The sequence below is a fragment of the Phoca vitulina genome, unplaced genomic scaffold (assembly GCF_004348235.1).
Source record: "Phoca vitulina isolate PV1807 unplaced genomic scaffold, GSC_HSeal_1.0 scaffold87, whole genome shotgun sequence".
Taxonomy (NCBI): Eukaryota; Metazoa; Chordata; class Mammalia; order Carnivora; family Phocidae; genus Phoca; species Phoca vitulina.
Genome location: NW_022589790.1, coordinates 3,523,832 through 3,537,297, shown reverse-complemented (window position 1 = coordinate 3,537,297; position 13,466 = coordinate 3,523,832). Strand labels below are relative to the sequence as shown.

Sequence of the window (13,466 nt, the reverse complement as noted above, 5' to 3'; positions counted from 1 at the left end):
TACACAGTATTCACCACAACTGTGGTTACCATCTCTCACCATCTATCATTAATTTCCTTCTAATTCTTAATAACTACATAGCAATTATCCTTTCATGATGCTATTTTTTATTCATGACCTCATTTATCTCATACTCAAATTTCACAACTCTACTGTACATTAGACTTTCAAAGTTTACTTTCACAAACTTTTTTTTTTTAAGATTTTATTTATTTATTTGACAGAGAGAGACACAGTGAGAGAGGGAACACAATCAGGTGGAGTGGGAGAGGGAGAAGGAGGCTTCCTGCGGAGCAGGGAGCCCGATGCGGGGCTCGATCCCTGGGATCATGACCTGAGCCGAAGGCAGACACTTAATGACTCAGCCACCCAGGCGCCCTACTTTCACAAACTTTAAAGGAGCATGTAGAATTTCAGAAAAGAGAGTTGTCAAAAATTCAGGGCCATTTTTTTTTCATTTTTCAACCATAAAAATAAAAAAATATATATCATATCATAAACACTAACACTTAATATATATATCTATTGCATTAAGCAGAACTGAGAAATTTAGGAAAATACCATTATAAGTTTTTCAGTTTGTTTATTTGTTTGTTTCTTTGTTTTGGCCAGAGGTGATAAATTCCAAGTGAGAATATAATTTACTTAGTGCAATGTAGTAACATGTAAAGAGTTTCAAAAAGGACACTGAGAGGAGCTAGTTATCTTCAGATTAATAAAGCTAAACAAATAAATATATTTTTCTCATAAAGTCTGCTCATACATGAGAACTATAATCTGTTATCTTTGATGAAATCTGTTAACTTTATTATCTCAACAAGGAAAAAACTTAAAGTGGAGATTTAAAAAAAAGAATTCTTAGCACTATATTAATTTCAGAGCAAAAGTTTCATATATGGAAGTATTTCCAGACCAGGGTCAATTCAAGGGAGGGTATCAAATGTTTTGGCCTGTGTTCCTCTTCCATTAAAACAGATGACTATCAACAAGATTATGTAAAATAAAATTTATTTCAATGTGAACACGTATTTCCATGGTGTCCTTAGGTCATGGAAATCTAAACATGCACAGTGGCCTAAAGGAGTTCTGAGTATCTATTTTTTCACAATTTTTCACCTTTAGAAAAGTAGGAGAAAACAAAATATTTCTTGCCTTACAATTATGACATTTATAAAGTTTCTGATAAAAATAAATAAGAGTATACCTAGTTTTGTGAATTGCAGGGAATGAATTAGAGTGTGTATCTCTCTTGGGATTTAATTGATGATATACAAGTGACTCAGATTTGTTTGTGAAAAGGTGATATCCTTTTTTTTTTTTTTAAAGATTTTATTTATTTGACAGAGAGAGACACAGCGAGAGAGGGAACACAAGCAGGGGGAGTGGGAGAGGGAGGAGCAGGCTTCCCGCTGAGCAGGGAGCCCAATGCGGGGCTCAATCCCAGGACCCTGGGATCATGACCTGAGCCAAAGGCAGACGCTTAATGACTGAGCCACCCAGGCGCCCCAGTGATATCCTTTTTTTAAAGATTTTATTTATTTATTTGACAGAGAGGTACACAGTGAGAGAGGGAACGCAAGCAGGGGGAGTGGGAGAGAGAGAAGCAGGCTTCCCGCGGAGAAGAGAGCCCAATGCGGGGCTCGATACCAGGACCCTGGGATCATGACCTGAGCCGAAGGCAGACACTTAACTACTGAGCCACCCAGGCGCCCCAAGGTGATACCCTTTTTAAAAGAATATTCCATTGGCAATCAGAGAGCTCAGCAATTTAAGGCATTTTGTACAGAGCACAGAATTATTTTCATTGTTGTTTTCAGGGCACCATTAATCTATCCCATTAACTACAACAACCTTTAGAATTTTTGGCCAAATTTTCAAGCAATAAGATAAAAATTTGTCACTACAAAAACTATCTAAACTGAGTTGAATGCCATTAAAAAGAAAAAAAAATAATTTATGGCTTTCAATTTAAGAAATATAACTTTTTCTTATTATCCATTGATTTAACATTTTTAGCATAAAATAGATGCCAGGAAGATTTCTATGAAATGGTAATAGGGTAAAACTAATCTACAGAAAACTAACAGAAATCTTCAATTCAATAGGTAAATAAACCTCAAAGTAAATGGTAGTGTTAATTGATATAAATTTAAATCTATGGACAATCTGGAAGAAATGGATAAATTCCTAGAAACATATAAACTACCAAAACTGAAACAGGAAGAAATAGGAAACCCGAACAGACCCAGAACCAGTGAAGAAATTGAAACAGTAATCAAAAATCTCCCAACAAACAAGAGTTCAGGGCCAGATGGCTTCCCAGGAGAATTCTACCAGAGATTTAAAGAATTAATACCTATTCTTCTGAAACTGAGAAGATATTTGCAAAAAATAGAAGTGGAAGGAAAACTTCCAAACTCATATGAGGCCAGCATTACCTTGATCCCGAAACCAAAGACCCCACTAACGAGGAGAATTACAAACCAATATCCCTAATGAATGTGGATGCAATAATTATCAACAAGATACTAGCTAATCAGATCCGACAGTATATTAAAATCACCGTGACCAAGTGGGATTTATTTTTGAGCTGCAAGGGTGGTTCAACATCTGCAAATCAATCAACATGATATACCACATTAATAAAAGAAAGGATAAGAATCATATAATCCTCTCAATAGATTCAGAAAAAGCATTTGACAAACTACACCATCCTTTCTTGATAAAAACTCTCAAGAAAGTAGGGACAGAAGGAACATATCTCAACATAATAAAGGCAATATATGAAAGACCCACAGCGAATATCATCCTCAATGGGGAAAAACTGAGAGATTTTCCCCTAAGATCAGGAACATGACAGGGATGTCCGCCCTCACCACTGTTGTTCAACATAGTACTGGAAGCCCTATCCTCAGCAATTAGACAACAAAAAGAAATAAAAGACATCCAAATCAGCAAGGAGGAAGTCAATCTTTCACTCTTCACAGAGGACATGATACTCTATGTAGAAAACCAGAAAGACTCTATCAAAAAACTGCTAGAACTGATATAGGAAATCAGCAAAGTCACAGGATAGAAAATCAATGCACAAAAGTCATTTACATTTATATACACCAATAATGAAGAAACAGAAGGAGAAATCAATGAATTTATCCCATTTACAATTGCACCAAAAAAACATAAGATACCTTGGAATAAGCCTAACCAAGGAGGCTAAAGATCTGTATTCTAAAAACTATAGAACACTTACTAAAGAAACTGAGGAAGATGCAAAGAAATGGAAAAACACTCCATGATCATGGATTGGAAAAAAAACTGTTAAAATGTCTATGCTACCCAAAGCAATCTATACATTTAAAGCAATCTCTACCAAAATAACACCAGCATTTTTCACAGAGCTAGAATAAACAATTCTAAAATTTGTATGGAACCAGTAAAGACCCTGAATAGCCAAAGTGATGTTGAAAAAGAAAACAAAAGCTGGATACATCATAATTCTGGATTTCAAGCTGTATTACAAACTGTAATCATTAAGATAGTGTGTACTGGCATAAAAGCAGACACATAGCTCAGTGGAACAGAATAGAGAGCCCAGACATGGACCCTCAACTATATGGTCAACTAATCTTCGACAAAGCAGGAAAGAATATCCAATGGGAAAAACAAACAAACAAACGAAAAAACAACAACAGTCTCTTCAATGAATGTTGTTGGGGAAATTGGGCAGTAACATACAGAAGAATGAAACTGGACCACTTTCTTACACCATAAACAAAAATTAATTAAAAATGGGTAGAAGACCTAAATGTGAGGCAGAAAACCATCAGAATCCTAGAGGAGAACACAGGCAGCAATCTCTTTGAACTCAGATGCAGCAACTTCTAACTGGATACATTGCTGGAGGCAAGGGAAACAAAAGCATAAATGAAATATTGGGACTTCAAGATAAAAAGCTTCTGTACAGCAAAGGAAACAATCAACAAAACTAAAAGGCAACCTATAGAATGGGAGAAGATATTTGCAAGTGACATATCAGATAAAGGGCTAATATCTAAAATCTATAAAGAACTGGGGTGCCTGGGTGGCTCAGTCAGTTAAGCAGCTGTCTTCAGCTCAGCTCATGATCTCAGGGTCCTGGGATCGAGCCCCGCATTGGAATCCCTGCTCAGCAAGGCAGCCTGCTTCTCCCTCTCTCACTTCCCCTGCTTGTGCTCTCTCTCTGTCAAATAAATAAATAAATAAATAAATAAATAAATAAATAAATAAATCCTAAAAAAATAAAATGTATAAAGAACTTATCAAACTCAACACCCAGAAAAACAAAAAAATTGAAGATGACATACAAATGGCTAACAAACGCATGAAAAAATGCTCAACATCACTCACCATCAGGGAAATCCAAATCAAAACCTCAATGAGATACCACCTCACACCAGTCAGAATGGCTAAAATTAACAAGTCAGGAAACAACAGATGTTGGCGAGGATGCGGAGAAAGGGGAACCCTCCTACACTGTTGGGTGGAATGAAAACTGGTGCAGCCACTCTGGAAAACAGTATGGAGGTTCCTCAAAAAGTTAAAAATAGAGCTACCCTATGATCCCCCAATTGCACTACTAGGTATTTATCCAAAGGATACATGCATAATGACTTGAAGGGGCACATGCACCCCAATGTTTATAGCCGCAAAGTCCACAATAGCAAAAATATGGAAACAACCCAGGTGTCCATCGACTGATGAATGGATAAGAAGATGTGAGATGGATAGATGATAGATATAGATATGTAATGGAATATTACTCAGCCATAAAAAAGAATGAAGTCTTGTTATTTGTAACAGGGTGGATAGAACTAGAGTATATTATGCTAAACGAGAAAAGTCAATCAGAGAAAGATAATCCATATGATTTCACGCATGTGAAATTTAAGAAGCAAAACAGATGAACATAGGGGAAGGGAAGGAAAAATAAAATAAGGACAGAGGGAGACAAACCATAAGACTTTCAACTATAGGGAACAAGCTGAGGGGTGCTGGAGGGGAGGGTGGGGTTGGGGTAACTGGATGATGGGCATTAAGGAGGGCACTTGATGTAATGAGCTCTGGGTGTTATGTGCAAGTGATGAATCACTAAATTCTACCCCTGAAATTAATAATACACTATCTGTTAACTAACCTGAATTTGAATAAAATATTTAAAAAATCTGTGGACAAAATGAGAAGTTGGAGGACAAATGTGATATATTGAAAAAACTGAAAACAATAAAGAAAGAAAAAAAGAAGTCAACAATAAAATAATTGAGATACAAAACCCAATGGATAAGATTTACTTCAATCTCAACCAAATTCAAGCATAATTTTTGGAAAAATTAATAAGCTACTTATAAAAATGTACATAAAAAGCAGAATTAAGAATAATGGAGAATCTTGGAAAAAATTTTAAATGAAATCTCTCAGATTTAGAAGATTTACACTATCTTATATTAAGGTTTACTCTATAGCTCCAGTAAGGAAACATTGTGGATTTGGTGCTAAGTGTAACTAGATAATCAAAGCAGAATAAAAGGTGCGGAAATAGACCTGCACATTCTTTTTTTTTAAAGATTTTATTTATTTATTTGAGAGAGAGAATGAGATAGAGAGAGCATGAGAGGGGGGAGGGTCAGAAGGAGAAGGAGACTCCCTGCTGAGCAGGGAGCCCGATGCGGGACTCGATCCCAGGACTCCAGGATCATGACCTGAGCCGAAGGCAGTCGCTTAACCAACTGAGCCACCCAGGCGCCCAGACCTGCACATTCTTAAACAGTGATCTCTGACAAATGGGGGAAGACAATTTAATGGGGAAAGATACTAATCAATGCATCATGAGGAAGAAGTGACATTAACAAAAACGTGGCTCAGAAATTTTTAAAACTCATTGCCCCTTAACCTTGAAACATCTTTTTGAAGAACTATCTATACCTAAAAATACTTTCACAAGAGCCAAGAATTCCAGGTGAGGAATTCCAGCTCCCGGATGAAGCACCGAAATCAGAAAAGATACATTAATGAAGGTAGGAAAGGTAGATTCCCATTACCTCTATCATTCTTCCCCCCCTACCTGGGTAGCCCAGGGCAGAACAGCAACCCCTTCCCCAAGGGAGGAGAGAAAGTGACTGCCTGACTTCACCACAGCTGACTCCAGCACCAGTATGAACCCCATGGTCCTAGGTGGCCCTCTGAAGTTTCCTGCTAACCCAAGCCTCTGGTTCATCACAGCGCATACCAGCTCCTGTGAGGGCATGAGGCTCCTGCAGCCTCAGACAGCTCTCATGATCCATAGGCAGCTACCATCCATGAACTCATGTTCCTGGACCACCTGGCATTGGCCAGCTCCTGCAGCCCAAGTGGTTCCTGTGTTTGCTAGCTCCAAATCAGTCCCTGCTAACCCAGATTCCAGCTAGGCAGCTGCAAACTAGGCCTCTAGCTGAACCCAGTGCCAAGCCAAATACCACAGACCCATGCTTTCAACCTATCCCAGAATCAGGCCAGGTCCCATGGCCAGAAACCCCAGCCTACCTCAGACCAGTCCAACCCCTGGGCCTAGACTCCAAACACTAATCATTAGGGAAATGTTACCAAAACCACAGTGAAATATCACTTTTTGCCTGTTAGAATAGCTACTATTCAAAAGACAAGAGCTAACAAGTGTTGGCTAGGATGTGGAGAAAAAGGAAACTGTGCAATGTTGGTGGGAAAGTAAGTTGTTATATTCACTAAGGAAAACATTGTGCAGAGTCTAAGAAAAAACTAAACATAGAAACTAGCATGTAACTCAGTAATCTCATTTATGGTTATATATCCAAAGAAATAAAATCATTAAGAGATATCTGTACTGGGGCATTAATCACAACAGCCAAGTTATGGAAACAACCTATGTTTCCACTGATAGTTAAGTGGATAAAGAAAATGTGGTATATAAATACATAACAGAATATTATTCAGTCATAAACAAGAGGGAATCCTGCCATTTACAACATTAATTATTATTTAGTGCATTATGAAAAGTGAAAAAGTCAGACAGACGAAAACAAATGTTACATGGTCTCACTTATATGTGGAGTCCAAAAAAATCTAAAGTCAAAAAACCAGATTAGAATGTCGGCTGCCAGGGTCTGGGAATGTGGAAAAGAGGCAGATGTTGGTCACATGACACATACTTCCACCTGTAAGAGGCCTCAGGTCCTGACATCAAATGTGTAGCATGGTGACTATAATTAACAATACTGTATCATATATGTGAAAGTTGTTTTAAAAGTTGACTTTAAGGGGCACCTGGGTGGCTCAGTTTGTTAAGCGACTGCCTTCGGCTCAGGTCATGATCCCAGTCCTGGGATCGAGTCCCACATCGGGCTCCCAGCTCAGTGGGGAGTCTGCCTCTCCCTCTGTCCCTCAACCCTGCTGTGCTCTCTCTCTCTCAAATGAATAAATAAAATTTTTTTTTAAACTTTTAAATTTTTAAATGTTATTGCTATAAAAAAAATGGTAATTATTTGAGGGAATAGAGGTGTCAGCTAACCTTATTATAGTAATCATTTCACAATATATGTTTACCAGGTCATCATGGCATATACCTTAAAGTTACGAAGGTATATCAATGATATTTCAGTAAAGCTGGGAAAAATTTAGGAAAGGTATAGGAAAAAAATATATCACGGACAAAAATATTTAAGCAAACTTATTGAAGAACATCTCATCTCTACTGCATTTCACGTGCAAAAAAATAATTTATGTCTATATATAAAGGGTAAGACTATACAAGAAGACATAGGTCTATTTCCGCACCTTTTATTCTGCTTTGATTATCTAGTTACACTTAACACCAAATCTACAATGTTTCCTTACTGGAGCTATAGAGTAAACCTTAATATAAGATAGTGTAAATCTTTTAAATCCGAGAGATTTCATTTAAAAATTTTCCAAGATTCTCCATTATTCTTAATTCTGTTTTTATATACATTTTTATAATTAGCTTATTATTTTTTCCAAAAATTATGCTTGAATTTGGTTGAGATTGAAGTGAATCTTATCCATTGGGTTTTGTATCTCAATTATTTTATTATTGACTTCTTTTTTCTTTCTTTATTGTTTTCAGTTTTTTCAATATATTACATCTGTCCTCCAATTTCTCCTTTTGATTTCAGTATTTATCTGTATTATTGTTTTCTGTTACCTACTTTTGGTAAAGTATGCTCTTCCGGGTATATTACGTGGAAATTTGCATAATTTATTTTCAGTCTGTTACTCTGATGAAGGCATTTGAAGTTATAATTTCACCATGAAGTCCTACTTTAGAAACATGCCACAGATGTCTTGTGCTTTTGTTGTCAATAAAAAAAAAAATGCATTCAAGGTATTTTCTATGATGTTTTTTATTTTTTCTTACACCCAAACCTTATTTAGAAATGTTTACTTAATTCCAAATTCTTTGGTGATTTATTGAATTCTAATTTAACTCCAATATTAGGACATATGCTTCATATGATTTCTTTCTTTCGAACTACACTGAGAATTATTGTCTTGTGAAGGCGCTCATGTGTGGTAAAAATTCAGTGAAACTTGTATGCTTTTCTCCTGTTAATCTGGTTTATGTCAAGTTAATTCTTAGGACCAGCCAGAGATGCTAAAAGGGCACAGGACAATTTTTTCCTTCTCTATGAATAGAGTGTCTGTTCTGAAGATAGTGTGTTGTTTTAATGTTTAATTGGATCAGATTGTTTGATAGTATTTAGAAATTTTATATACTTACTGATATTTTTACTGATAATTACTTAGTGTTTATCAATCACTGAGAGAGAACATATTAAAAATTCTGACTAGGATTGTGGGTCAGTGAGCTTTCCTTGAAATTCTACAAATTTTGGCTTTATGAACTGGATGCTCTGTTACATTGTTACATAATTTGGAATATTATTACTTTCTCGAAACTGTCTCCTTTTCCCATCATGTAATACTCTTGATTACCTCTTGCAATAATCTTCACCTTGAAATGTATTTGGTTAATATCACTGGTTATTCCATTATCCCTTTGCTTACTATGCCCATAGAATAGCTTCTTTATTCTATACTTCACTTTCTTTAGTGTGCCTCTTTCTTTAGAGTGCGTCTTTTGAAGACTGTGTGAATCAAGTTCTTTTTTATCCGACTGACAATCTCTGCCTTTATTTGGTGTTTGGTGCTTGAAGTCCATTCCTATTTGATTAAATTTCTGTTTCAGGCTTTGAATCTACCTGATTACTTATTTTCCTTTCATCCTGATTGTTACTGCTATTGTTCCTCAGTTTATCCTTCCCTGTCTTTTGTTTGTTTGTTTGTTAATGACACATTATTTTACTTTCTATTTTTATTTTTTAATGACACGTTCTTTTAGTGTTCCCTGTCATTTCTTCTACATGGTGTCACTGTACACTCCATATTTCTTCCTTGCCTCTTCCCTCCAAAACCACCATGAGATTTCTAGGTTCCACTTCCTAAAACCTGCTTACACTTCCTTGTCCTATTTCCTATTCTACAAATATAATAATCATTAGTCAACTTTTATCATATACATTAATTCTGTCATTGCACATTAGATAATTTTATGCTTTTTATGTTTATACTTGTTTTTTAAATGACATGATGAACAAAAGGCAAAATCTTTCATATTTGTTAGCTTATTAACCATTTCTGGGGATTTTGCTCAACTTAATGAATCCAAATTCCCATTTGGAATAATTTCCCATCAGCCTGAAGATATCTTTTAACATTCCTGTCATCTACATATGCTGGTGATCAATTATTTCTGCTTTTTTTTGTTGTTGTTTATTTTATTTTAATCAGGAAAGTCTTATTTTGTCATAATTCGTGAAGGACATGGATGTTTGAATTCCAGAGTTTGTCTTTGTTTTTCATTTGTTTTTATTTTTTCAGCCCTTGAAACATGTCTTTCTGTTGTCATCTGTCTACCAAATTTTGATGGAAACTCAGTGACTTTTTGTTGTTTTGCTCCATATTCAATATACCCTTTGGACTAGCATGTGCCTAGATGTTGTTAATTTTATAAAGATCTTGTTTGAGTTTTCCTATCCTTTTTTTTTTTCCTTTGTGGAAATCTGCCCCTTTTAAAATCTGAATTGGGGATTATTTAAGCCTTATTTCTTCATACTTTTTTTCCCCATAGTTCACCTTTTTCTACTCTGGAACTATAAATACACATAGAATGAAGCATGTCAAATTGTGGTGCTACTCGTCTTTCTTTCTTTGTTTCCCTCTATTTTTTAGTTCAGATGATTCATACAAATCTCTCTTTCTGATCAATTTCCCATTTCTCTTCTATCTCTAATCAGCAGCTTATGTGAGCATCATTTGTTCAAAAGCAGAATTTATAATATTGCCAGTTGTCAAATGATTATTTCCTGGATTATGCAAAGTATGTTCCACTCTTTGTCCATGATAAATCCCTATCTGTTACTTGCTCTTTCCATGCATTGGCTCCTTACCATCTATCATGTAGTCCTTCCCTCAATGTAAATGTAGTAGATTTTCCTAACAGTAACATTAAATTATAAAATACTTGTACTAGAAGAAACTGTGGAATATATACATCTTTAAGTAATTTTTTAGAAGCTTTTAATCTAAATAGAAATTACATAAATAAAATTGAACTGAAATGAATAATAAAGCAAAATTACTAATGTGCATGTTATTCCAATGTAAGTTAAACTTTCAGCCCATTAAAACATTTAAATCCTATTCCAAGGTTGAATTCCTGTATATGCGTGTGTTTTGGGTGTAAAAGTGTTCTAAAACTTTTATTTTCTATATCTATTATATATAATATATGCATTTCCAACCAAGTGATATCTGAAATTGAGTTTTTAGTGAATACTACTTCTATTATTCCTACCCACCGTTATCTTTATTACCACCTACAAATGAAAATTTTAAGTATTGAAATAAAATCTTCAAAATCTAACATGCACAGGAAACGAGTATATTTTATTATGAAGTCAAAATACTTTCATAACTTACACTATCGTTAATCTATATACATCATGGGACATTGCTGGAATCATTGATGAAGCTGGGGATCCAAGGAGTAAGATGATTCTCAAAGATCATGTCACTTGGCCTTCATCCTCTTGAGGAAGTTCTGGCCCTTGACCAAGCTGTCCTTCAGTGCATCTTTCATGGTTTCATTCTGTAGACTGAAGATGAAGGGATTCAGGAGTGGTGTGATGACACTAGAGAGGATAAAGAGGATCTTATTAAGATGCAGGCTGCTCTTCTGGGAGGGTCGGACATAGACAAAAATGGAAATCCCATAGCCCATGGAGACCACAGTGAAGTGAGAGGCACAGGTGGCAAAGGCTTTGTGTTGACCTTGCCCTGAGGGTATCTTCAGAATGGTGGAGATGATGTAAACACAGGAGACCAAGGTGAGGGAGAGGGAGCTGAGGAGCAGGACAAGTGAGCTGAGGAAGTCCAAGAGTTCAATGACATGGATGTCAGCACAGGCCAAGTGGAGAAGGGGGTCACTGTCACAGAAAAAGTGATCGATCACATTGGGGCCACAGTATGGCAGCCCAGCCTTAAGGACAGTGGATGGGAGAATGAGGAGAAAGCCACCCACCCATGAGAGGATAACAAGACGCACACAGAGTGAGCTGGTCATAATCACAGGGTACTGAAGGGGGCTGCAAATGGCCACATAGCGATCATAGGACATGACTGCAAAAAGGATAAACTCAGTGCATCCGGAGAGGAAGTAGAAATAGGACTGGGTGAAGCATCCACCAAATGAAATGCTCTTTCTGACAGGAAGCCTGCCAGCATCTTGGGAACAGCACAGGGGGTGGTTAATACTTCACTGAAAGAGAGATTGCTGAGGAAGAAATACATGGGTGAGTGAAGCCTGTAATCCAGGAGAATTAGGGTAATGATGAGGGTGTTTCCAAGGACTGTCACCAAATAGGCCAATAAAAAAAATCAAGAACAGGAGGCCCCCAAGGGCTCTGGTGGTTGGTATCCCCACAAGAATAAATTTGGTCACCAATGTCCAATTGCCTCTTTCCATGTTTATGTCTCTTTTTACTGTAAAGAGAGTGATAGCAGAGAAAAAAAAAAAAGTATGGTGAATCATTCATTAAATTTAGAAATTTAGGAGAAATTTAAAATAAGTTATTTTAACAACTTTTTTTCCTAGCAAAATTGATCAAGATATTTGATATTATGATTGGGTATAACATATCCTTCAAAAATCCAGCTTCTTGGGATACCTGGGTGGCTCAGTCGGCTCCTGGGATCCAGTCCTGCATCCGCATCAGGCTCCCTGCTCAGCAGGGAGTCTGTTTCTCCCTCTGCCTGCCCCTCCCCCTGCTCTTATGCCCTATCTATCTATCGTCTATCTATCTATCATCTATCTATTTCTATTTCTATCTCATAAATAAATAAATAAAATCTTTTAAAAAAATCCAGCTTCTTTCCTTTTTATATTCCATAAATCTTTGCAGAGGTATGTCAAATATGTAATTACAACTATATGTTTTCTCAATAAGAACTTTGTCATGTAAGTGTTCTGATAAAATACACCAATGAAAGATTTAGTTGGTACATGTAAATATAAAAGCAATTTATTTCCAGTGTTTGTCTTATAGGATCTGGTCTGTCTGGATGTTGAAAGGGCACATGGAGGGCACTGACTCTAGCTCCCAAGTCAGTAGTGCAGTTAGTTTGAGAGCCACAATGGGCAGTGGGCATTCACGGCAGCCAGATTTTCCCACCTGAGATCTAGCCCTCCAATTGCCAGTTAAGGTGGAAAAATAAGCAAATTAGCTTATCCTCCCTTGTATACTTAATATTACTTTTTTAAAGTTTTTTATTTAACTTCTAATTATCTTTATAGATTTCAACTCATCCTTCCTTCGTAGCCTTTATTTTTCATTGCACCGTACTAAATTCTGTTGAAATGAATCTGTTCTTGAAAATTTTGTAGTGTAAAAAATTATACAAATAATGTGTTAATATTTACAAAACTGTTGGTAATTTTTAATTATGTTTTTGAAATATTATATTTGATGGGACAAGGTAATGATTAAAGGTTTGTGTCTGAATTAGTTACAGAAAAGAAAAAAAATAACTTACAATAATTTGGCAGAAGAAGTACACAAAGAATCCTCAAGTTTAGAAATGATCATATAAAAAATAAGCACAATAGTATACCGAGAGGGAGACAATATAACTTTGACAGAAATCAGAGTTATCAAAATTGACTTCCTCCACACACACATACGCACACAAAAAAAACTGGGATAAAGATAAACATAATCGTCTTTTGCAATAACAAAGTAAACAAAAAAAAAAAACCCACAAAAAACATTTTGAAAATAATAATCATATCTTAACAATAATAATTGTACCAATAAATATTAATATATTCCCTAGTACTGTTA

The 13,466-nt window shown here is 36.0% G+C and overlaps 1 protein-coding gene across 1 annotated transcript; it reads right to left on the bottom strand.

Moving 5' to 3' along the window:
- Positions 1–11,137: 11,137 nt before the first annotated feature.
- Positions 11,138–11,743, bottom strand: LOC116626461 (olfactory receptor 6J1-like). Its single transcript, XM_032395783.1, has one exon. The coding sequence runs from the start codon at positions 11,741–11,743 to the stop codon at positions 11,138–11,140; it is 606 nt and encodes a 201-aa protein (XP_032251674.1).
- Between the last annotated feature and the right edge of the window lie 1,723 nt (positions 11,744–13,466).

Excerpts from the sequence above, each read along its gene's own strand:
- LOC116626461 (XM_032395783.1), bottom strand. The coding sequence starts at position 11,743 with ATGTCCTATGATCGCTATGTGGCCATTTGCAGCCCCCTTCAGTACCCT.